The 24,468-nt window shown below is 32.3% G+C and overlaps 4 protein-coding genes and 1 long non-coding RNA gene across 5 annotated transcripts; 2 read left to right on the forward strand and 3 right to left on the reverse strand.

Moving 5' to 3' along the window:
* Nucleotides 1-728: 728 nt before the first annotated feature.
* Nucleotides 729-2,479, reverse strand: LOC145630375 (uncharacterized). The gene is made up of 2 exons (XR_014112038.1): nt 2,288-2,479; nt 729-991 (listed from the first exon to the last, which is right to left on the reverse strand). It is a non-coding gene; the product is annotated as an uncharacterized LOC145630375 (long non-coding RNA).
* A 2,087-nt stretch (nt 2,480-4,566) lies between these two features.
* LOC145632555 (receptor-like protein EIX2) lies at nt 4,567-7,596 on the reverse strand. Its single transcript, XM_081684921.1, has 2 exons — nt 6,741-7,596; nt 4,567-6,668 (listed from the first exon to the last, which is right to left on the reverse strand). Exons 1-2 carry the CDS (start codon nt 7,594-7,596, stop codon nt 4,567-4,569), a joined length of 2,958 nt encoding a protein of 985 aa, XP_081541047.1.
* A 5,217-nt stretch (nt 7,597-12,813) lies between these two features.
* Nucleotides 12,814-15,552, forward strand: LOC145632556 (uncharacterized). The gene is made up of 3 exons (XM_081684922.1): nt 12,814-12,873; nt 13,344-13,607; nt 14,748-15,552. The coding sequence occupies exons 1-3, from the start codon at nt 12,814-12,816 to the stop codon at nt 15,243-15,245; spliced, it is 822 nt and encodes a 273-aa protein (XP_081541048.1). The 3' UTR covers nt 15,246-15,552.
* A 1,845-nt stretch (nt 15,553-17,397) lies between these two features.
* On the forward strand, nt 17,398-20,591 carry LOC145630376 (protein FAR1-RELATED SEQUENCE 5-like). The gene is made up of 4 exons (XM_081682637.1): nt 17,398-18,020; nt 18,326-18,639; nt 19,079-20,387; nt 20,433-20,591. The coding sequence occupies exons 1-4, from the start codon at nt 17,430-17,432 to the stop codon at nt 20,589-20,591; spliced, it is 2,373 nt and encodes a 790-aa protein (XP_081538763.1). The 5' UTR covers nt 17,398-17,429.
* A 1,171-nt stretch (nt 20,592-21,762) lies between these two features.
* Nucleotides 21,763-23,583, reverse strand: LOC145632557 (uncharacterized). Its single transcript, XM_081684923.1, has 3 exons — nt 23,055-23,583; nt 22,745-22,954; nt 21,763-21,978 (listed from the first exon to the last, which is right to left on the reverse strand). The coding sequence occupies exons 1-3, from the start codon at nt 23,250-23,252 to the stop codon at nt 21,763-21,765; spliced, it is 624 nt and encodes a 207-aa protein (XP_081541049.1). The 5' UTR covers nt 23,253-23,583.
* Between the last annotated feature and the right edge of the window lie 885 nt (nt 23,584-24,468).

A 24,468-nucleotide genomic window follows, 5' to 3' on the forward strand; every position in this document is an offset into this window, starting at 1 on the left:
CTTGTTATCCTAAAGTCAATGTAAGTTTTGAAATCTTCAAATGCAAATTCTTGCGGGTTTATATAGAGTTTGTTATCTATTCAAATCTGAAAAGTAAAGATTTTAATTGGGCAATTTAATTTAGCCCTTGACTTATTCCAACAATCATATATTGCTAACTACAGGAAACAATATTCATTCATTTAGTCTATGATCTGATTCACATTATTTCAAAACGCTACTATTGCATGTTCAAAGTTAATAGGTGTGTGATTAGCAGTCTAGTACAACGATAGAAGTAGCAAGTTAGCAACAATAGGTCTGTAGGACAAAAGGAGGATTTCGTACCATCTTCACATCCAATATAGGCTAACTGAATATTGGATGAAACTCGTAAAAGGGGTAAAACACTAAAACGAATCCATGATTTTAGAATTACTGCCTCCCCAATTTCTAGAAAACGGGTGTAATCAAACAATAGTACTAAGTATTATATTTTGAGAAACTGAAGTTTAATACTACGTAAAAAAATTTTGAGGACAATAAGAGTCATGTATGTTCTTACACAAGTGTAATCAAACAATAGTACTAAGTATTTTATATTGTATATCTCTAATAAGAAACCACAGTGTACTAATTTTTTAGTGCATATATGTAACGCCCCGACTTTTAATCGACGTCACCGGACCGTATATAACTCGTCATTCGCTGCGGAATTAATTAATCATAGATAAACCATTCTTTACTCATCATACTAAGAGGAATCAATTATATATAGATAATCTCATAGCCAACTGTGGATTATGGGCCCACAAATAAACATACTCCTTAATGCGAATATTCAATAATAAAAAAAAATACAACTCCAGTCTTCCTTACTGTAATAAAATAATCAATCTATCTCAGCTCTCGATGATCCATAATACATAAGCCTTGATTCCATAATCCCTAAACTAACTAAATCCTTTAATCCCTTTGCTTTTGATTAATTTCAGCTCTGTCATCATTATCCCTGTAATTATCCATAAAAATAGAAAATAGAGAAAACACAGGAAAATCCAAAAATGAGTTGAAAACTCAGTAACATTACTCTAGCCTGTAAAAACAGTTTTTCTTTCAAAATCATTTGAGCATATATCATACATACATAGTTGTTCAGAAATAATCTAACATCATTAGTTTTAAAAGCTGTGTCGGCAAGGATCATTCCCTTTATGTAAGATCATAGGTAAGTACAGGTTTTGGACATAACATAACTTTCATTCGTGTGGGAATGTTTCCTCCTTTCATTAACATACTTTCCTCCACCTGTAACTCGCCTATTTTCAACGTTTAGTTCACTTTCCAATGCCGACAAAAGTTCATCTATCGTATCATATTAAATCATTTCAGAACAACTTTACATTTCATAAAAATTCATAGCACATTGGCACATTTCATAATCATTCATTCGTAACACTTAATTGAATAAAATAATCATTAGCGTTAAACATTTAACAGGGGCTTAACATAACAGCTCACTTACACATAATTTATAAATTAATAAAATAACTAGAAATACATGTCGTTCATAGCATTCTTATCACCTTGTATGATGTTAAGATATCTTTATGTACTATCGTACATATCAGTACATCGTAAAACTCATCAATTGAGTATCCTTGTGAGTTCTCATAAGTCCTTTAATAAAATTCATGTATTCGTAATCTTTTTGGTGGACATGCTAGTCGCTGGATAATATGACATGGCGGAACGTCTTCCGCGATGGGCCGGTGCCCATAACATAGAGCAGGTGCTCGACATAGTTGGGCTGGTGCCCCATGGGTACATGCATTGCATGACCGAAACATAACATATACTGCCAGACGAACTAGGGCTTTCACTTTCATTTATCATGTTGTGTACCTTTTAACAATTTATTTGTACATTATTAACATACTTTCGAGAGATCCACAAATCAATAAAACATTGTACATATATAAAATCATTCATATAAACCAAAAGACTGAAATACATTAATAAACATGTTTATCATATTACAAGTCATTAAGAATATATACAAGGATATAAAAGATCATGCCATGTCATGTGCACATAATACACTTTTAAATCATAACACGTCAAACATATCATATAGGCATACATATGATGTAGTAACAGTCCATTTAAGATGTCAAACATGTCATGATTACACAGGTGCATTCTTGATTACCATACATAATTGTCACACATACGGGACTAGACACAGTTGCTAAACATAATAGTTACATATACGAGACTAAACACAATTGCTAGACATAATGGTTACCTCATTTGATCATCTTTAATCATCTCACCCATTCTCCAATAATCATTATTCGAACTCTCAACCTCCGTCATTAGTTCCTCATCGTCATGATTTATTCGATCATACCCAAAAATAATAAATACTCATTAATAACTTCTTAATTCAAAGTCTTTGATAAAACAAGTATAAAAATATTTTTAGAAACAAAACAAGTATTACCTCGTCATTTTGAGTAAAATGAGCATTACTTTAAAAATAGATACTACCACTATTTATATTACTAGTAGAAAATAGATTAAAAACATATATACTACTACTATTCATATTAGTAGTGAATAAGATTAAAATTATAAACATTCAAAATCATAAATTATATTTAGTATGAAAACAATAACAAAACTCATTTGAGAAATGAGTATTATTACTACGTAAGTTATCTAAGTATATGATAGTATGACCATTTAAAAGCAAATGCTACCATAATCATTAATTTAAGAAATAAGAGTAGTTTTCCCAAAGTAAAAGTCAAACTTATACCAAAATTACAAGCAAAAAGAGTAACTTACTTTGGGTTTATTGAAAAGTAGCTCAAGAACTTAGTCTTAGGAGACTATTTTTGGAGCAAGAACATAATTATGAATGATGGATAGGGATTAGTGAATGATGAGCGACAGCCATGGTGTCGATAGCTTCTTAAGTCGTTGGAATAAATGTAGGAGTATTAAGTGTTGCTAATAAGCTTTCTAGAAGAAAAATAAGAGATAAAGTTTGGTACGTGATAATCATGGAAATTGTGCAACAAACGATAAAAATCGAAGCAAAGATGAAATAGTCCTCTTTGCCTTAACTGTGAAGAAGTGATAACTATAGTTTGATGAAAATAGAAATTGGATGAGGCAAAACTTGGTCTTATCTCAAGTAATTTCTTAACCATAAAGGAAGAATTAGGAAGAGGTGAGGTGGTAACGTTTAACACTTAAGTGGTATTATTAAAAGAACATGAAAGAAAAGGAATGATAAGATTAAATTTCCTATTGTGATAATAATGGATTTGAGCAACCAATAATTATAAAGGAGCAAAAACTAGACTTTGTATCATTAATTCCTTAACCGTGAAGGACAAGGAGAAATAAAGAGGCAGGTTTTGTCTCTTTTGGTGAGCGAGGGCATTTAGTCATTTCACCGTCTCTTTAAAAATATAGATTTTGATGGAAGTATTTAAATAGTTAACAAAATATAAAAATATCATTTGAACGAAATAAATTTAACAATAAATTACTTTCTTTCGTAAAATTTGCTTCTAAAATGATCTATTCTTATAATAAAATTTAAGACTAAAACATTCTTAATGGTTAAAATAGAGATTAAAACTTAATCAAGCTTATAATATAGATTAGAATATAATAAATCATATTTTAAAATCTCGGGTATTACAATATATATGATATGTCAAATTTTATACTTCGTGCATACATCAGAATCACACAATAATTTCACGAAATTCGTCACTTTTTGTGCTAGAGGCTTGAGCTAACCAAATCTTGACCACGTATGATCTAAATCAAAAATCCAGGAAATTTTTTTTAGGATGATTAATTATAGGAGTAAATAAAATGAACTAAGTGCTACGGTCATATTTGAGAAACCTTAGAAATCTAGCAGTTACATATAGGAGCCTAAAATGAACTAAGATATGCAAGAGACTGAAGGTTGTTGCCTATTGCATTGATTGGGAAGGAGACTTGTGAATTTGTGATTGCGATTATATTATAAGATATATAGAGATATGAAAAAACATATATACTCCCGATTGCAGTAGGAATAAGACCTACAATCAGTTGATTGTTAGAAGATCAAGATGAGGCCTAAAAGTAAGTTGTAAAAAAGATCGACGTGCACAAGCTAAGGTAAGTTTTACCTTTTTTTTTTTTTTTTGACAGAAAAATACTTTATTAAGATAATTTCTTCTCATCAGAAAGGATAACATGAGTAACATCCGGAGGGCTTACAGAGGACTCAGAAATGAAATGTACATACTTTAGGACAGAACAAGAAAGTACTGAACTCAAACTTCCTAGCCATGCTTACAACATCTAAAACGATCTGATGTGCTCCATGGAGAAGCTTGTATTAGGTAGTTGGTGAGCAAAATGAGTCAGATTCCTCTTGTACCAAACCTCAGCCTGCTGCAAATTTGCGATTATGTTACATTCAATGCAATCATATTAGATTCATCATATATACAGTTTATAATATTCTGCTAAGATCAATAAAAAAAATTGAGTAATAACTTACTAGAGTTAGAGCCTCCTTTTAAATTTAGCAATGCTCAATGAGACCATGACATAGATCCTATCTTTCATGTCATCAAAGAACTTAAAAAAGGCATGTCTCCAAGATTTTTTGAGCACCAATGTTCCAAAAACTCCCCAAAATCCTATGATAAATCCGAGCACCACACTTACAAACAACCCCACAAAAAACATCTTGTCATCATCACCGTCATCCTGGGGAGTGGTCGTTGAGTTCTGGTGTGGTTGATCCCTAGAGCAGTTCGAGAGAGGAGCTCCACAAAGTTGAGGATTTCCAGCATATACTGAAGCATTGAAACCTTGAAGTTGAGTGCCCTTCGGAATTTCTCCAGAGAAGTGGTTGTTTGACAAATCCAAGTTGCTGAGAGAACTCAAAGCAGTGATGCTTGCAGGGATTTCACCAGAGAGGTGGTTGTTTGAAAAATCGAGAACTTCCAAAGATGTCAATTGTCCAATTTTCGGTGTGATGTTTCCAACCAAACTGTTTCTTGATAAATTCAAGGAGATGAGACCTTGTAGAGCTGAAATTTCTGTGGGAATTTTTCCTTTCAACTTATTGTTTGAAAGATCAATGAGCTTGACTAGTCCTAAAGACTTCCCAAAGCTCCTTTCTTTTTGTTTCCATGTAATCATGGCAGCATCAATGTATTGATCAAGGGGCATGGATGCATTTGAAAACATAAAATCATAATACTGCAATGCTGGAATAAGATCTGTTGCATTTCGCATTCCTATAAGATTATGCATGCAATTTGGAATGGTTCCAGTAATTTGGTTGCCAGCAACATCTAAGATTTGTAGAAAGGGCAATTGACAGAGGCTCAAAGGTATTTCTCCAACAAAATTATTGCTTCCAAGACTAAGAACACTGAGGTTTTTGTAAGTACTCCCAATACCTGGCAATACATGCCCAGTAAAAGAATTATGAGCAAGATCAAGAAAAACCAGGGATGTGCAATCCTCTAATGATTTTGGAAGTTCTCCCGAAAAACTATTGTTGCGCAAGTGCAACGAATTTAATTGCTTCAAGTAACTAATGGAAGGTGGTATATTACCAGAAAAGTTATTGTTCTCTAAATGGAGAAATAATAATTGGTCAAAATTCATCCAGCAATCTTGAAGCTTTCCGGACAACAAATTATTTGAGAGATCAAGATTTTTTAGACATACTTTCTCTCTAGGACACAAAAAAAGAACGGGATCAGAAAACCTATTGTTATTTAAGTACAGTGAAGTAAGGTTTGTTGGAAATGTTGGTATTGCACCTTCAAAATTGTTAGAACTCATATCTATTACAAGCCTCTCATAAAGAAGTGTGATTGGTACTTCAAAATTTGGAAGTGTCCCATACATCATGTTATGAGATATATTAAGATAAGAGAGGTTTGAAGGCAATGTGAAAAAATCGGGAATGGTGTCTGAAATTCCAGCGGCAGAAATATCAAGTAAGGAATAATATTTTTGGCTCGCAAGCCACTTTGGAAAGATCGGTCCCAATCTGCAGGAACGTAATAAAATAAATTTCAACTGGAATGGAGGAACCCAATTGTCTTCATTATCGATCACCAGTGCTGGATTGTTTGAAAGGTCTAAGTATTGTAATCTTGAAAGATTTGAGAAGTGGCTGCTAGAGAGAGTACCATGCAGAGAGTTAGAAGAGAGCTCTAACCACTCGAGCATTGATAGTTGCCCCAAACGAGGACTGATGGTTCCATTCAAACAGTTACTATCAAGAGATAATTGTTGTAATGATGAGAGTGTGTCAATCGTGTCTGGAATTGAACCCCATATTTGATTTTCACCAAGATCTAAATACAGTAAGGACTTGTTTACGCAACCTGCTAGTGTTTGGATTATGTTGGGAAGCTCATCGATGATGTTAATTTCATTCAAGTTGAGTGTTTGTAAATGACACAAATTGCCAAGTGTTTTAGGAAATTGCGAGGACTTAAAATTATTTGATGAGAGGTCGAGATGTTGGAGAGACCGTAAGTTTGAAATTGTATCTGGAAATGGACCTTGCAATTTATTGTTGGAAAGGTCCAGATAAGAAAGAGCATGCATATTACCAAGTGCATTAGGAAGGGGACCTTCTAGTTGATTACTAGAGAGATCTAGATATGAAAGATTATGCATCTTCCAAAATGCGTTTGGAAAGAGACCATCAAGTTGATTGTAACTAAGATCAACAAATGAAAGATGAGTATCGATACCACTTAAATTAAAAAGCCATTGGAATATTGATGAATCATTAAGACCATTTATAGCAAGATTAAGATATGAAAGAGTGGTTGTGGAGTTTTTGTATGAAAGTGGCCATGTGACTCTAGAGGGAAGGATACAAGACTCCAGCTGAAGAACCCTTAAGAATTGGAGGTTGTTCACGATTTTTATCCACTCTATGGCTTTACTGAGATCGATACCACTCAAGTTGATATATTTTAACAGTTTTAGATGTGAGAGCCACGACAAGTTTTTGACAGAAAGGTCACCGACGTATAAATGAGTGTGAAGATCAAGAGAAAGCAAGGAGGATAGATTACCGAGCTGGTGTGGAATTTCTCCACTGAATCCAGTGTAGGATAAATTAAGGTATTTCAAACTCACAAGGGAACCAACAAAACTAGGGATGGGTTGGTTTTGGAAATTGTTGAGGCTGAGATCCAAGTAACTCAAATGCTTTAAATCAGCAAGGGAAGAACTCACTTTACCTTGCAAACAATAATCATCATCCTCAACACCACGAAGGTCGAGCTTGATTACATGGCCAGTTCGGTTGCTACAACGGATGCCCCGCCATTGACAACAGTTTTTGTTATCATCATCATCTCCCCAAGAATACAACATCCCACAATGATCGACTTGAATGCCCTCTTTGAATTTCAATAAAGCCTCTCTCTCTTTCTCAATACACATGACGTTGTTGTGGTGAATGCTAATGGTATCAATCCCATGAGCAACACAACTAATAAAGTAGGAAAATAGAAAAGACCAACAAAGGAGTTTATGAGAATTCATTGTCACCTTTCTTTGGCTTAGCTTGCCTAGATAGATCAATGAATATTTGTGCTAAACATACGTATGTGCTAAGCATATATAGAATTTTGTAGCGTTAAATTAGTCATCACCTGAATGATAACAGTAGCATTAGAATTGTACTGTAAAAATTATCATACACCTTCACGGAAAGTTACAGCAAATGACAATAAAAGATTAAGGAGTAGACGTAGAAATTTTTTGCTCAAAAGAAATTTTAAAGTCAGTTACTTTTTACTCCGTACATCAATTTGGATGAGTAAAGCATATAGAGAGCCAAGAAAGTAAAAACCATGTTTGACTGGTGATGATTGTACATACGAATTGAAATTAATAAAAGCTGTAAAACAAATCCAACTCATGTAATTAATGTACCCAAATTAAAGTTTCAATTACCCCAAACCCTCTTTCTAAATTTCAGTCATTATTTTTAGAAAAAAAAAAAATGTGTTATTTATTTATTTTAGTACAATGTACTACGTATTATTTATTTCTTTTATTTACTTTTAACCAACCAAAGCTTACCATCTTATTATTACAGTGTTATTTCAAAAAAAAAAAAAAAAAAAAAAAAAAAAAAAAAAAAAAAAAAAAATCTAATTATGGAGTAATTTTTTTTCATAGAATGAATATGTGTAAAAGGAAAATGAGATGTTTTGATTGGAAACTAGTTTTGTCCCCGTGAAATGCACGGATTTATAAAGTTTTTGTCCCCGTGAAATGCTCGGATTTATAAAGTATGATATAATAATAGTCAAAAATTTTCCCTCCAATTTTTCTTTCCTTTTTTATTTTATTTTTATTTTTTTATTTTTTGTCTTTATTTTATGTTTTTTTTTTTCAATTTTCCAAGAAAAGTATTTATAGCCTGTAATACTCTCTTAATGAAATATTATTATATGTATATATTACAGTAATTTTTGTAATATTCTCTAATGTTTTTATAATATTCTCATGCTAATATTATTATTAGGAAAAGTCTTACTTCTATAATAATCTCATGCTAATGTATTTTTTTTTATAATAGTATTTGATGATTCATTATGTTCCTTAGTTTACTTATATATTATAATAAAAACCTACGACTAGCTCACTCTTTTTTAAAAATTTGATTTTTACATATAAAAAAATAAAGTTTTAATTAAACTTGTATAAACACATGTGTATGTCAAAATTGTATCAACAAAATATGGATATGATAAGGTATATAGTATGGGTTCTAAATAATCAATAGCCGCAATTTTTTTTTCATATTTATAAAGTCTAACGCATCAATAGCCTTTACATGCATCATTAACCAAAAAAATAAAATAAAAAAGGGTAAAATAATTTTTTTTTTTTTTTTTTGAAGTTTATAAATGTAATTCTTTGTTATTATATAATTGTAAATTAATGTTATAATTTGTTAAATAATTTAATAAAACTCGTGCATGGCACGGGACTTAAACTAGTGTGGCACTATGAGAGAGGAGCATTTGGGTTTAGTAAATTCAAAAAAAATATAATAGTGGGTTTAGTAAATTCAAAAAAAATATAATAGGAAATAAATACGTATTAATATGTTTATTTAGTAATAATTATTTCAATTCATTAAAAAAAATTAAATTGAACAAAATTAATTTAAATTCACTAAAAACAATTTTAATTCAACAAAAATAAGGTGAAGTGAACAGGTCGTTAGTTTTGTGATTATTGTGAAATTCATATACATATTTTATAATATATTGTTTGTACAGCTTTTAATATGTAACTAGTTTTAGGCCCGGGCGATGCCCCGAGTCATTTTTTATATACTTCCTCCATTTTTATTTTATTACACCATTAGGACTTTTACACTATTCACTTAATCTTCTTTGACCATCATTTGTGATATACATTAGGAAAAATATAGTCATGTGGGATCTAGTTAGATTCGTATCGAACTCTACTTTTCAAATATTAAATTTTTATAATTTTTATAAAAGTATAATCGAAGATATTGATAGCTAAAGTAATGCATTGGCAAGCGTGAAATCGCTTATGGTGGAATAAAAAAAGAACGGAGGAAGTATAAAAAATTATAATAAATTAAAGTGAAATATATTGGTGGTTTTATAATTTAATAAAATATTATTGATTTTTTCAAAATTTATTATGAAATATGCAATAACCTAACTTTAATACTTCATATTTATTTGTTTTATTTGTTACAGGAATCTTTATCTACCATCATATACTTTTGTAAACAAATGTTGAGGTTTTAAAATCGTTATATATATAATTTTTTTCTTCAAAGTAAACAAATGTTGAGGTTTTAAAATCGCTATATACTTTTGTGTTACATATTTTAAATACATAGTACATATAACCTATATGAATTATGGATGATTAAACGAAAGAATGAGATTATATAAGTTGAATTAAAAGTTTAGAATTTATGAACATAAATTTTTTGTGAGGAAACATTGATGATCGATTTTAATATGACATGAGTCACATGACCCCACATCATTTATTAAGTCACGACAACACGTGGCAAGAATCATGACATGTGGCATGATTACAATTCTTGCCATGGGTTTTAATATATATATAGACTAGTTTTGTGCCCCGTGCGTTGCTCGGGTTGTTTATTAAATTTTGAGATAAATTTTAAATCTATATTCAAATTTCAAAATATATCTCTAATACAAAATTACTTAGAAATTGATGTACTTTTGTAACAATTTAAACTATATACTTACCTCTGTTTTTTTTAGTTGACACGTATTCCTTTTTAGGAATTTTTTTTTGTTGACATGCATGTTTCCTTTTTGGGTAAGTTTTATACCTTGTTTTTTAAGTGTACCTTACTTGCTTTATCATTCTCTCTCACTCTCTCTCCTCTCATGTGTGCCTAAATTGAACGTGTCAACTAAATAGAAACGGAAGAAGTATGTAATAAACATGTAAATGACTAATAATAATAGGAAAATGTTATACATAGCCCTTAGGACTACATATAAGCATTAAATTTACTTGAAAATCGTAAACAGTTAAGAATTCATCAAAATATAAATACTAATAACACTAATTTACGAGTGTTTTTGTCATGAATTCCTAATTTTATACAATTTCCAAGAGTATATTTAATACTTATATATAGCCCTTAGGGCTACATATAAAATTACCTACCAATAATAATAATCACTAGTAGAAAATATCAAAAAAACACCCCCTAATTGGCACCGGTTCAGTCCAAATCGGTGCCAAAAATGGCCTACAAAATTGGTGGGAAGCTGAACCAGAGTAAAAGGCACCGGTTCACTTCAAATCGGTGTCAAAATCATAAAGGCCACCGGTTTGAACCGGTGCCTTTGTGAACCGGACCTTTAATTATTTTTTTTTTAAAAAAGCCGGCCATTATATTTACTTATAATTCTAAAAAACTTATCCTTCTCTCTCATCTCACTCCGCCTCTTTACTCTCTCCTCTCCCTTCTCTCTCCTCTGCTCTCCCTTCTTTCTCCTCTAGTTCTCCTTCCCAATCTCTTCTCTTTCTCTTCGAGCATCTCCGCAACAACAACAACAACACCACCGCAACAACACCAACGCAAAGCCGCCGCCACCACCGTAACATCAACACCACAAATTTCGATTTTGTAACTCAATTTCCTCATTGTTTTTCGATTTCTGGGTTAATATTCGGTTACAATAATCGATTATTGGATTAATGCATGCGTTTTTGGGTGTTTTTTTTATGGGTTTGTTCGAAGTTGAATATTTTGGGTTAATACAAGTTGATTTGGGTTTGTTCGAAGTTGATTTTGGGTTTAATTGATTTGATGAGTGTCTTCGAAATTTTTATGGGTTTCTTCAAAAACATTTTGGTTTAATCCACCACGAACACATGCATGAGCAAGGTTTGGAAATAATTTCTTGATTTTAATTTGATTTTTTTTTTTATTATCTGGGTTGTTAACTGATTTTCGAATTTTCTTTTATTTTAATCGATTTATTTTTTATTTTAATCGATTTTAATTTGTTTTTTTAAGTGATTTTCGATTTTCTAGTTTGGTTAATCAATTTTTAAACTTATTTTAATTCGAATTTTTTTAAATTTCTGGGTTTTTTTTGTCACATTTTTTTTTATTTTCTGGGTTTTAATTGATTTTCTGGGTTTTATTTTTTGGGTTTTAATTGATGTTCTGGGTTTTTGAACTGATTTTCTTTTCTTTTTTTTTTTTTTGATTTTCTGGGGTTTTGAACTAATTTTCTTTTTTTTTTCGATTTTCTGGCTTTTTTTTTTATTTTTTTCGCAGCTAAATCATGTTAATCGATTCATTTTGGTTGTTTTAATTGATGCAGGTATATGGATTTAGATCTAAAATCAAAGAATCAACATGCAAGTATATTGATTTAGATGTTGTATGGGTTTTTTTTTATTGTGAAGTTGTAATTTTTTTTTTTATTTATATTGAAATTTTTTTTTATTTATATGTCGTAATTTTTTTATTTTGATTTAGCTGTTGTAATTTTTTTTTTGATCTATACTATAAATTTTTTTTGATTATATATATATAATGAACAGATTTGATTATATTAATATTTTGGCACTTTTGGTTAATACAGATTTGGTTAATACAGATTTAATTTTTAAGTAAAAAAAAAAATATATTTTGGCACCGGTTAACCGGTGCAAAAAATAGTGAATTAAATTTTTTTGGGATTTTTTGGCACCGGTTAACCAGTGCCAATTCTGAATTTTGGCACCGGTGCCTTTTTAAACCTCTTATTGGCACCCCCCACATTGGCACCGGTTCAAACCGGTGCCTTAAGCCGGGTTTGAACCGGTGCCAATTTCATTTTTCACGTAGTGAATATTGGTATTTTTTTTAGAGTTATAATTTAATATTTTTTTGAATAAAATTATAATTCAATTTATACATATGAAATAGAGTTATAATCTAATATTTTGAATAAACTTATAATTCAATTTATACCTATGAAATATTGATATTTTATTGAAAATAAAACTCTTAACTTACAATTTTATTTTAAAATTCTATCCAAATTTGGTTGAAAATAGAAATCTAAACTAATTAATTTATCTTATGAAATCTATCTAAGTATTTCCAACATGGCACAACACTTGGCGAAAAATTAGAATGCCAAGTGTCGCTGTCTCGTGGACTGGCTAAAAGTTTAGCTTTATATATTAGTTATATGATTATAGATATTAATGATGAAAAAAACATTGTTCTTGGACATTGGCTTCTTCGACAGTTTTACCAAGCCTGATGTCAAAATAATAACAGACAGTTCTAGCAACCAAGCCTAGAGGTGAGCAAAAATTCTAGGTACCCAGAATTGGAACTGAAACCAGTAAGGAACCGGTGGGTTCGGATCTAGCACTACAAGAAATAGGTCATTTTGCGACGGAAACCTTGCAACGGACTACAATTCCGTCGCAAAAAGGGTTAATTTGCGAGGGAATAAATTCCGTCGCAACTTTGCGACGGAAACAAACTTTTGCGACGGAATTTCCGTCGCAAAGTTTGCGACGGAATTTATTCCCTCGCAAAAGTTTGTTTGCGACGGAAATAATCGTCGCAAAACAATATTAAAAAAAAATAAAAAAAAAAACATTTTGCGACGGATTCTGCGACGGAAATTCCGTCGCAAAAAGTTTTTAAATTTTTTTAAAAAAAACTGAAGTTTCGCTGAAGGAGAGAGAAAAAGAAAACGAAGAACAGAAAGAGGAAAGCGTAGAGAGAGATAGAGGAAAGCGTAGAGAGAGAAAGAAAATCCGGCCACTTCACCGCCGCTGTCGCCACCGGAACGACCGGAATCCGGCCACTCACACCTACTAACGCCCACCCCTTCCGTTCACTCCCACTCACGCGCACTCACGCCCACCCACGCCACCCCCTCCGTTCAAGCCCACTCACGCCCCTCCGTTCGCCGGCGGTGTGCAGCCACCACACCACCCTCCTTCCGGCAGCCGGATTTCCGCCACAACACCCTCAAATCCCGGTGAGTATTCCACTATCCCCCTTTGTTTTTGTTTTCAATTTAATTTTAATGTAAACCCTAACTTTTTCTAATTATGTTTTTTAATTTAATTTGTAACTAAATTTTATTATTTAATTACTTGTGTTTAGTGTAGTGTAGTTTAATTTATATTGCAATGTTAGAATTAGTTTAATTTTTAAGATATATTGCAATGTTAGAATTAGTTTAATGTATGTTAGTTTAGTTTAAAATACATGTTAGATTAGTTTATAATGTATGTTATTTTAGTTTAAAATATATGTTAGTTAGTTTATAATGTATGTTAGTTTAGTTTAAAATATATGTTAGATTAGTTTAAAATATATGTTAGATTAGTTTAAAATATATGTTAATTTAAAAATACATGTTAGTGTATGTATGTTTATTTGAATGTGGGTAATTGTGTGTTAATTATATGTGTTTCATCACTAGGCATACATTCACTAGTGAGATAAGATGTCCAAGGATGGGTTAGGTTGGAGTGATAAGGACCCCTGGATATATGTCATCTAAAACCTCATGTAGGTTTGATTTTATGAAGAAAAGAACTTAGCTTGATACTTTGCTACTATTGTTTGTGACTGATATGATTATATGCGTGAGTTGTGTAGAAGTTGTGACAATGAAACGAACAGAGCGTAGCGGTAATAACTAGTTTTCGCCCATTTTCAAGCCACTTGTTTCCTATATTGCCACTTATGAACTATTTCAAGCCTCGAACTCAAGTAACTATGTTAGGTAGGTGTATTATGGTCAAAAATAAGCTCATTTGATAACAAATGTGAGAAATAGGCAAGTTAGAACCAAAAACGCCCCATTTTCGCCCATTTTTTCTAGTTTTAGGACCTAGTGAACCTATATTGCCACTTATAAACAATTTCAAGCCTCAAACTCAAGTAACTATGTTAGTTAGGTGTATTAAGGTCACAAAAATAGGTTCATTAGATAACAAATGTGAGAAATAGGCAAGTTAGAACCAAAAACGCCCCATTTTCACCCAATTTTCCTAGTTTTAGGACCTAGTGAACCTATATTGCCACTTATGAACTATATCAAGCCTCAAACTATTGGTTCTCATTCTTTATTTTTATTTCTGCATTGTATATCCTTTGTTTGTTACAGGAGGCGTACCAACACAGACAGGAGGAATCAAGAACCCAGGGTTCCCAACTGTCTGAAAATGAAATTTTCTTTGAGGCGGCTGGTGGTCGTAATAAGAAGGGTCGTGTTAGAGGTCTTGGTGTTGGTGCTGACTTGTACTACGGCACATCTAGGGGACGAGGATCGGGTTCTTCCAGCCAATACGTACCGTCGGTCATAACTCAAATGCAGGAAAACTTCCACAAGGAGTTGAATGAGAGGGTGGAAGCAATTGAGAGCCAGATCGATAGCCGTGTGGCGGAACAGCTCGATGCTCGAGTGGAGGCTCGAGTGGCAGAACGGATGGCTGAAATCGAGAGGAAGAACAAGGAGTTCTTAGAGGAGTTAGCCAGTAGATTTACAGGATTGACCACTCCTTTCACTTGTTCTACGATTCAGCCTCAGATTCGAGACCCCAGGAACGACCCGGGTGGTGGTGGTGGTGGTGGTGCAGGCCAAGGACAGCCAGCTTGTGTTTAGTTAGGTGTCATTTTTCGATTTTTGTATATGGATGACATTGTAGTTTAAAAAATTATATCATGTACCGTACTTGGTAGTTACGGCTACGTGTTGTATATATTTGAATTATGTTAGGGCGTGGACTTTTTGACTGAAATTATTTTAAATGCACGTATTTTATTAAACAAGATTGCATGAATACAGGTTCCAGGAAAACAAAACAAAATACAAAAAAATTAAACAGGATTGCAGGAATACAGGTTCCAGGAAAAAAAAACAAAATACAAAAAAAAAAAAAAATTAAAATTACAATAACTTTGCGACGGAATTTCCGTCGCAAAATTTGTGACGGAATTACATTCCGTCGCAAAATTTGTGACGGACTATTCCGTCGCAAAAGAATCCATTTTGCGACGGAAATACATTCCGTCGCAAACTTTGTGACGGAATATTCCGTCGCAAAATGACTCCTCTTGCTACGGAATTTTCGTCGCAAATGTTGTTTTCAGCTACAACTACCTTTCCGTCGCAAAATCCGTCGCAATTCGTTTTGCGACGGATATTCCGTCACAAAAGGACTGTTTGCTACGAAAGTTCGAGCGACGCCATGCCTGTGACGGAAATCCGTCGCAAAGTCACTTTGCGACGGAATTTTGCCAGTTTGCGACGAATTATTTCCGTCGCAAAACGGCCCTTTTCTTGTAGTGTAGAATTGGACCCGGTGGTTCTAATTTCGGGTAGGACCTGGTGGTTCTAATTTTGGGTAATAAATTTAGGAACCGGTTGCAACCGGTTTCAATTCAAATTCCCAATATTTTGGACCCGAAATCAGTTGGGTACCCGGCTACCCAATATATATTAAACTAAATACACTTTTTTAATATATATATATATAGGGTCGGGATCCGGTGAGAACCACCCTTTATGTGAGAACCCACACCTTATGTGAGAACAAATCTCAGCCGCTAGATTAGATGAAATCCAACTGCTGAGATTATAAGCATGCCTACAAGCTAACTTTCAGCATCTAATTTATCTCTCCCCTCTATTATGTCTGCAATTCAAAGCTCATCAATGGCGATTTACTTATCAATGGCGATTCACTGAGTATGCTCTTCTTTCGGCAAATTTCAGCGGTTTCTTTCTGCAATTTTCAACGGTTTCTTTTTGCAAATTTCAACAGTCGCAATTTCATCCACCATTGAGGTTTGTTCGTAATTTTAATTTTGAATTGCATGTTAATTTGAATATTCAATATATTTTTATTTTACATCTCTGAAAAATTTGGAATTGCATGTTAATTTTCGAATTGAATTACATGTTAATTTTCGAATTACATTAATCGAATTGAATGTTTAATTGCATCAATTATTTGATTGAATTGAATCAATTATTTAGGTTTGATTAATTTGATAGAGATTTTAATAATATCAAATTAAACTTTATAGTGATTGAATCAATTATTTATGTTCTTATTTTCAATCAAATTCAAAATGAGCAAATAAATTAAAATGAGCAAACCTAAATATGTATAATAGAACAAAGTGGATATGAAATGAGCAAAGTGGATATGGAATGAGCAAAGTCATATAAAAATGAGCAAATTGAACTTTGTTGTTATTATGTTCTTATTTTCAATCAAATTCAAAATGAGCAAATAAATTAAAATGAGCAAACCTAAATATGTATAATAGAACATTTAAAATGAGGTAACTACAATTAAAATGAGCAAATATTAATGACATTCATAAGTAATTCAAGGATCTATAAGTTTTGCAAATATTAGCTTGTAAAAACACTAAGTATACAGAATTGTGTATGTATGTGTGTGTGTGTGTGTGTGTGTGAGTGTAACAGTGTGTCTGTGTGTGAGTGTGAGTGTGAGTGTAAGTGTAAGTGTGATTGAGTGTAAGAGTTTATATATGTGGGCATTGAATTGCATGTTCATTTGACAAATGAGCAAACCTATCCCCCCCCCTGCCCCCTCCTCTTTCTGCTTGCAATTCTGATTTCAGAAACTGATTTCAGTTATAATTATAGATTATGAAATTATTGAGTGTGTGTGTGTGTGTGTGTGTTTGTGTGTGTGTAAGTGTGTATCTATGTCTGTGTGTGTGTAAGTTTGTTTAAGAATCTGATTTCAGTTCTAATTATTAAGAGTGTATGTGTGTGTTTAAGTGTGTTTAAGGAGGTGCATATTCACAAATGATGAGCAACAACGAACAAGTTGAGAGTGAATCAAGTACCATCACAAATGTGCCAACTACTCCTACAATAGTAGTTTCTCCTAAAGTAGCACCTTTGATCACTCCTGGAGGAACAAAAGAATGGCATCCAATATGCCCCAATGAGTTGAAACCAGCTATAGGGATGAAGTTTAATAATCTTGAAGAGGGCCTTGAATTTTATAAAGGCTATGCATTTGCTTCTGGTTTCAATACAAGGAAGTCTACAACTAAAAGACAAAGAAGAAGCAAAGAATTAAAATATCAGTATATCTTGTGCAATAAGGAAGGATACAAAGAAAAAAGAAAGACTACTGTAGAAAAAGATTTAAATAACAAGGAAGGGGAAAACAATGAAGAAAAATCTTCAATCAAAAGGAAGAGACTCGTTACTCGTGTTGGGTGCAAGGCACATATTGTCCTAAAGCATTGTGATGATAACACATTCATAGTGACAAAATTTCATGAGGGACATACTCATGCACTTTATACACCTAGCTGCAATCTATTCCAAAAAGAAGGAAGGAAAATGAACATTTTACACAAAAAAATAATTGTGAATAATTCTAAGGTAACACTTTCAAATTCTCTTATGTTTCATGAATTCTATGTATGTTCTAATAAAAGTTGTTAGCTCATTTGACAAATGAGCAAATAATTTTTTGCTCATTTGTCAAATGAGCATTGAATTGTTTCATGAATTCTCTTATGTTTCATGAATTCTCTGTATGTTCTAATAAAAGCTGTTTGCTCATTTGACAAATGGGCAAATAACTTTTTTCTCATTTGACAAATGAGCATTGAATTGTTTGCTCATTTTAAAAATGAGCATTGAATTATTTGCTCATGTGACAAACTGTTTTGTTCTTTAAATAGGTGAATATTGGTCCCGTTACAACTTTTCGAATGATGAAGGAAATTGTTGGAGGATATGAAAACATTGGTGCATCTAAGGAAGATTTCAAAAATTTTCATAGAGATTTAAAAGCATACATTCAAGGAAGCGATGCTCAAATGTTCGTGGATAACTTTACCAACAAAAAGCTAATGTGGAGCGCTTTTTTCTTTGATTTTGAGATGGATGAAGATTATTGTCTTTGTAGAGCATTGTGGGCAGACCCCCTTTGTAAAAAGAGTTATGCTCTATTTGGTGATATGGTATCCTTTGATACCACATACCAAACCAATAGGTAATTCATTTATGTGTTATTACTAGTTTTGCTGAAATTAATGACTTTGTTTTAAATAAAATTAGTTTAATTGCTCATTACTTCTATGTGAAAATTGAATATCCCCATAAGTCTAATATTCTTTGATAAGAGTATGTATATGGGCATTGAATTACATGTTCATTTGACAAATGAGCATTGAATTGTTTGCTCATTTGACAAATGAGCATTGAATTGTTTGCTCATTTCACAAATGAGCATTGAGTTATTTGCTCATATGACAAATGAGCATTCAATTATTTGCACATTTGACAAAAGAGCAAAGAATTGTTTGCTTATTTCACAAATAAGCATTGAGTTATTTGCTCATTTGACAAATGAGCAATTGATTATTTGATAATATTTCAAATGAGTATTAAATTATTTGATCATTTAAACTATATTTTGTATGTGTAAACAGGTACAATATGGTGTTTACTCCATTTACAAGCGTTGACCATCATAAGAATTGCATTAATTTTGCTGCTGGTTTCATAGCAAAGGAAGATATCGTGTCATTTGAATGGCTGTTCAGATCATTCCTCAAGGCAATGGGTGGGAATGAACCTAATTGTATGATCACAGATCAGGATCCAGCAATGAAAATTGCTATTAAAAGTGTGTTTAAGAAGACTAAACATCGGTTCTGTATGTGGCACATAATGAAAAAGTTACCAGATAAGGTGGAGAAATCAATCATGCAAGAAGAAACTGGTTTCCTAAAAAAATTATGTGCTTGCGTTTGGCACCTTGAAATTGAACCTGCTGAGTTTGAAGAAAGGTGGAACAAGGTGATGATTGAATACCACTTGGAACAACATGAATGGTTAGGTTATATGTACAAGATAAGAGACAAGTGGATTCCGGCCTATTTCAGAGATGTGTTCCTTGGAGGAATAATGCGTACAACATCAAGATCCGAAAGTGAAAACAACTTTTTCTGCTCCTTTATCAATCCTCATGTGTCACTTGTTGAGTTTTACTTGAGATATGAAGCTGCAATTGATGCCCAGAGACACACTCAAGGTCAGAATGATAATGATTCAAAGCACAAATATCCTGAGTGCAAAACACCACTAGGGATAGAAAAGCATGCCTCACATTTATATACTAACTCTGTGTTTTATGAATTTCAATACGAGGTTGAAATTGCTTGTTTTTCTTGTGGTGTTGATGAATTGAAGAAAGAAAATGAATTGGAAGTTGCAACAGTAAGTGAAGGAAATCGGACTAGAACATTTGATGTTGTGTTTAATCCAACTAACTATGACACCACATGTTCTTGCAAGCTATTTTATAGGCAAGGAATTCCATGTAGACATATGATTTGGGTTTGGAAAGCAAAAAGGTTTGAAACCATTCCCGGGCAGTATATGCTACACAGGTGGACTACTATGGCATTAAAGAAACCTATTTTTGACTTGGGAGGAAACCTGTTGGAGCAATGTGCTAATATAATAGACAAGAAAAAATTGTTAAATGATTTATGGTCAGAGATACACACTTGTGTAAGTTTGGCAGAAGGCAAAGATGAAGATATTCAAGACCTTGTGATAAATCTTCAAGGAATAAGAAAGGATTTGGAAGCAAAGAGGATTGCAAGAAATAATGAAACAACAGCTGGAAGTGCAAAAAACAAAGAGCAAGACATTGAGCTATTGATTGGAGCTAGTGTGCCAACTGAAATAATTGTCAAACCTCCAAAAGTTTCAAAGAATAAAGGGACTGGAGTTCATGTATCAAATGAAGAGACATCAAAAAAGAAAGCGACTGAGACTGATGTGTCAAATGTTGAAACAAGAGGTAGAAGTGCAAAAAGGCTTAAGGGAGAAAAAGAAAAGGCTGTAGAACAAAACCAAAAAAAGAAGAGATTATGTAGAGGTTGTGGTGAATTGAGTCATCATGATATTAGAAATTGTCCAAAAAAAGTGTAATGGTACTTTTATATACATATAAGATTTTGTTGAATTTTTATATTTAATAATATATTATTAATTTTGTACTAATCATAGTTTAATGCTTTGAAATATTGTTGAATTGTAAATAGAACATATTCAAATGAGTGACTAAATATTTGTTCATTTCTCAAATGAGCAATAATTCCTTGCTCATTAATCAAATGAGCAAATAATTATTTGCTCATTTGGTAAGTGAGCAAATTAGCTATTATATGAACTTGGAACAATTACACTCTTATTTCATCTCCCAGTCCAAAATCAGCTCTCCTTGGGTCAAATGAGCAAACATATCTTTTCTCAATCATCAAATGAGCAAGTAATTCCTTGCTCACTTAGCAAATAATCAAAAAAGGTAAAAGCTCATTTCTTAAATGAGAAAAAATAGTTGCTCATTTGTGAAATGAGCAAACATTTCTTTATTCATTTATCAAATGAGCAAGAAATTCTTTGAACATTTCTCAAATGAGCAATAATTCCTTGCTCATTAATCAAATGAGCAAATAGTTAACTACTCATTTTGTCAAATGAGCAAATAATTATTTGCTCATTTGGCAAGTGAGCAAATTAGCTATTATATGAACTTGGAACAATTGCACTCTTGTTTCATCTCCCAGTCCAAAATCAGCTCTCCTTGGGTCAAATGAGCAAACATATCTTTTCCTTAATCATCAAATGAGCAAGTAATTCCTTGCTCACTTAGCAAATAATCAAAAAAGGTAAAAGCTCATTTCTTAAATGAGCAAAAATAGTTGCTCATTTGTGAAGTGAGCAAACATTTCTTTATTCATTTATCAAATGAGCAAGAAATTCTTTGAACATTTATCAAATGAGCAAGAATTCATTGATCTATCATTTAATGAGCAAACATCTGTTTGCTCATTGTTTGCTCATTTAACAAATGAACGAATATTTCAAATGAACACTGGTTGTATATAACAAGGAATGTGAAGTAAAAACAAATAAAAAATTGAATTTTAATTCAAATATAATCATCACTATAGTAAAAAAGGGTAGGCTTCTATTGAGAAAATCTGTTTATAAATCAGTTTTACATCATTCAAAGACTACTTAAAAGTAGATAAAATCTTAATTTACCCAATTCCCTAAACCAAAAAAGACAAATCATCACTACTAACTATTTAATTCCCTAACATTCAGCTTTCTTCAGTCTTTTGCTCTTTCTTCCTTGAACTTTTTCTTCTTCAGGCTCTTCTTTTTCAGCATTTTCTTCTTTGTCAGCAACAGAAACTTTACTTTGCTTTTTCTTCTTCTGAAAAATTTCTTTAACAGATTGAATAGTGTTCACTTCACTTGTAATTATTCCCAGGGTGTACTTTTCACGAAGTTTAGTCAAGATTATCAGCTGCAAAACAAATAACATAATCAAACCCTATACAATTAAGGAGATTTCAATAACATGAGCAAACATGTAAAAGTAACACCACAAGTTGCAGTTGTAACTTGTAAGGCAATGGCCTACGGTATTGCTAGATTAATGGACCATAGACCTCAAAATTAAAGTAAACATTTGATAGGAATCCTTGCTCATTTATGAAATGAACAAGTAAATCCTTGCTCATTTGTCAAATGAGCAAACATTTCTTTGCTCATTTGATAAATGAGCAAGTAATTTCTTGCTCATTTGATAAATGAGCAAGTAATTTCTTGCTCATTTAGCAAATAATCAAAAAGTTAATTGCTCATTTCTTAAATGAGCAAAGAATTAGTTGCTCATTTGTGAAATGAGCAAACATTTCTTTGTTCATTTATGAAATGAACAAGTAAATCCTTGCTCATTTGTCAAATGAGCAAATAATTTCTTGCTCATTTAGCAAATAATCAAAAAGTTAATTGCTCATTTCTCAAATGAGCAAAGAATTAGTTGCTCATTTGTGAAATGAGCAAACATTTCTTTGTTCATTTATGAAATGAACAAGTAAATCCTTGCTCATTTGTCAAATGAGCAAATAATTTCTTGCTCATTTAGCAAATAATCAAAAAGTTAATTGCTCATTTCTCAAATGAGCAAAGAATTAGTTGCTCATTTGTGAAATGAGCAAACATTTCTTTAAAGTAAGCAAATAGACCAAAACATCTTATTATTAATGAGACTAATCTAAAAAACTTACATTATTTTTCTTCAAACCAGGATCCCACTTTGCACAACCCATGTATGTTTCCATGAGTCTCATCACTGCAACTCCACAATGCAAATGATTTTTATCCGAAGACTTCCATGAACCATTAATCACAGAAATTTCCATCCGCTTGATATCATTTGCCAAAATAGAACTCTGTACATTTCCTTCACATTGAATAAAGTTTGAAAAAGCAGTTCTCTGAAAATTAAAACATCAAATAAGCAAACATAATAAAATCTGATCATTCAAGTAAAAGAAACAAACATAATGTGAATAAAGATTAACTTTTAAGCCATACCAAATGTTTTAAAAGCTGTTTATGATCTCCAGCATCTTCGTTATAATCAAAAAGCTCGATATTACCATTTAGTGTGGTAGTGTTAAAACATACCAAATAGTAATGATCTTCTTCATAAACTGGGAAGAAAAAAAGTTGAATATCCTTGTGTGGTACAAGTGATTTTATGTACAAATTCTCAGCAACCTCAAAAAACATCTTATTCCGATGGGCAACAGAATCTATCTCATAGTGAATAAGACAGTCCTACATGTTAAAGAAAAAAAAATTAATTACAACAAAAAAACAAAATAATTCAATAAAACAAAATAAATGAAAGAATTTGAACTTACGGTAGCACTAAGGTCAAAAAAGAAACGAGCAGAAGAATTTGGATCTCTAAACTGCTCATTATAATTCAGAATGCTACACCAAGCATTAATGATCTCTGTATCAACTTTATATTTATTATAAAGATTCTCAAGATGTACTCTCAAAATTTCAAGACCATTCTCTCCATTAAATACTGGTTCACTGCATAAAAAGAATAAAGAAAGTTAGTATGTCTAAAACAAATGGAAGTTAATGTACAAGATAATAAATTCTATAGATAAAAAAAAATACTTACAAACGATTTTTATCATCAGCAAACATTGCCTTCAAGACACTCATCTGAACTGGTGATAATGGATTGTAAATTATCATAATGCGGGACTTAAAAGGTGATCTAAGAAGCACTGATGGCTGAGGTTTGCGTTTCTTTGGAATAGAACTCTTCTTTTCAGTATCACCTTTTCTCTTATGCACAATTAAAGCTTCTTGAGCATCAGAAATGAGATCTTGAGGATTAGCAATCAGAGCATCACCAACAGCTTGAGAAGCATCAGCAACAGAAGCACCAACTTGTGCACTGACAGAAGCAACTACAGGTTCAGTAGGCGCATTGCTAGGGGGAGAATCAGTTTCTTGAGAAAAGACTCCTAAACTGAATGTAGGAGTTCCAGATTCTTTGGCAAGTGAACGTCCTGAAGCAGATTTGAAACTTGAATCTCCAATTTTTTTTAACACATTTTCAGCAGCCCTATCTGAACATCCAACATCTGGGATACAACTTGCTATCTGAACACTTTCAGAAGCAATCTTAGTAACATCAATGGGTTCCGATTCATTTGGATGAACAACCATTGCATTGATTGAAGATTCAGCATGCTTTTTGTTGCTTGAAATCTCAGAAAACCTATCCCAAGCTTCAATTACTGCTGGATCTTGCCAATACCCTTCATCTTGGCTAAATGAAAGAGTATTATCTTCAGTCAAAGTTTTGGAGCTCATCTTATACTCATCACAAATGCCCATGGCATCTTCCTTCAACTTTTGTATCTTCTCGTTGTTTGGAAAATACTTGATGGCAGTTTCATGTTTTTGACTGAAATGC

Source organism: Chenopodium album, chromosome 5, assembly GCF_948465745.1.
Source record: "Chenopodium album chromosome 5, dcCheAlbu1.1, whole genome shotgun sequence".
NCBI lineage: Eukaryota > Viridiplantae > Streptophyta > Magnoliopsida > Caryophyllales > Amaranthaceae > Chenopodium > Chenopodium album.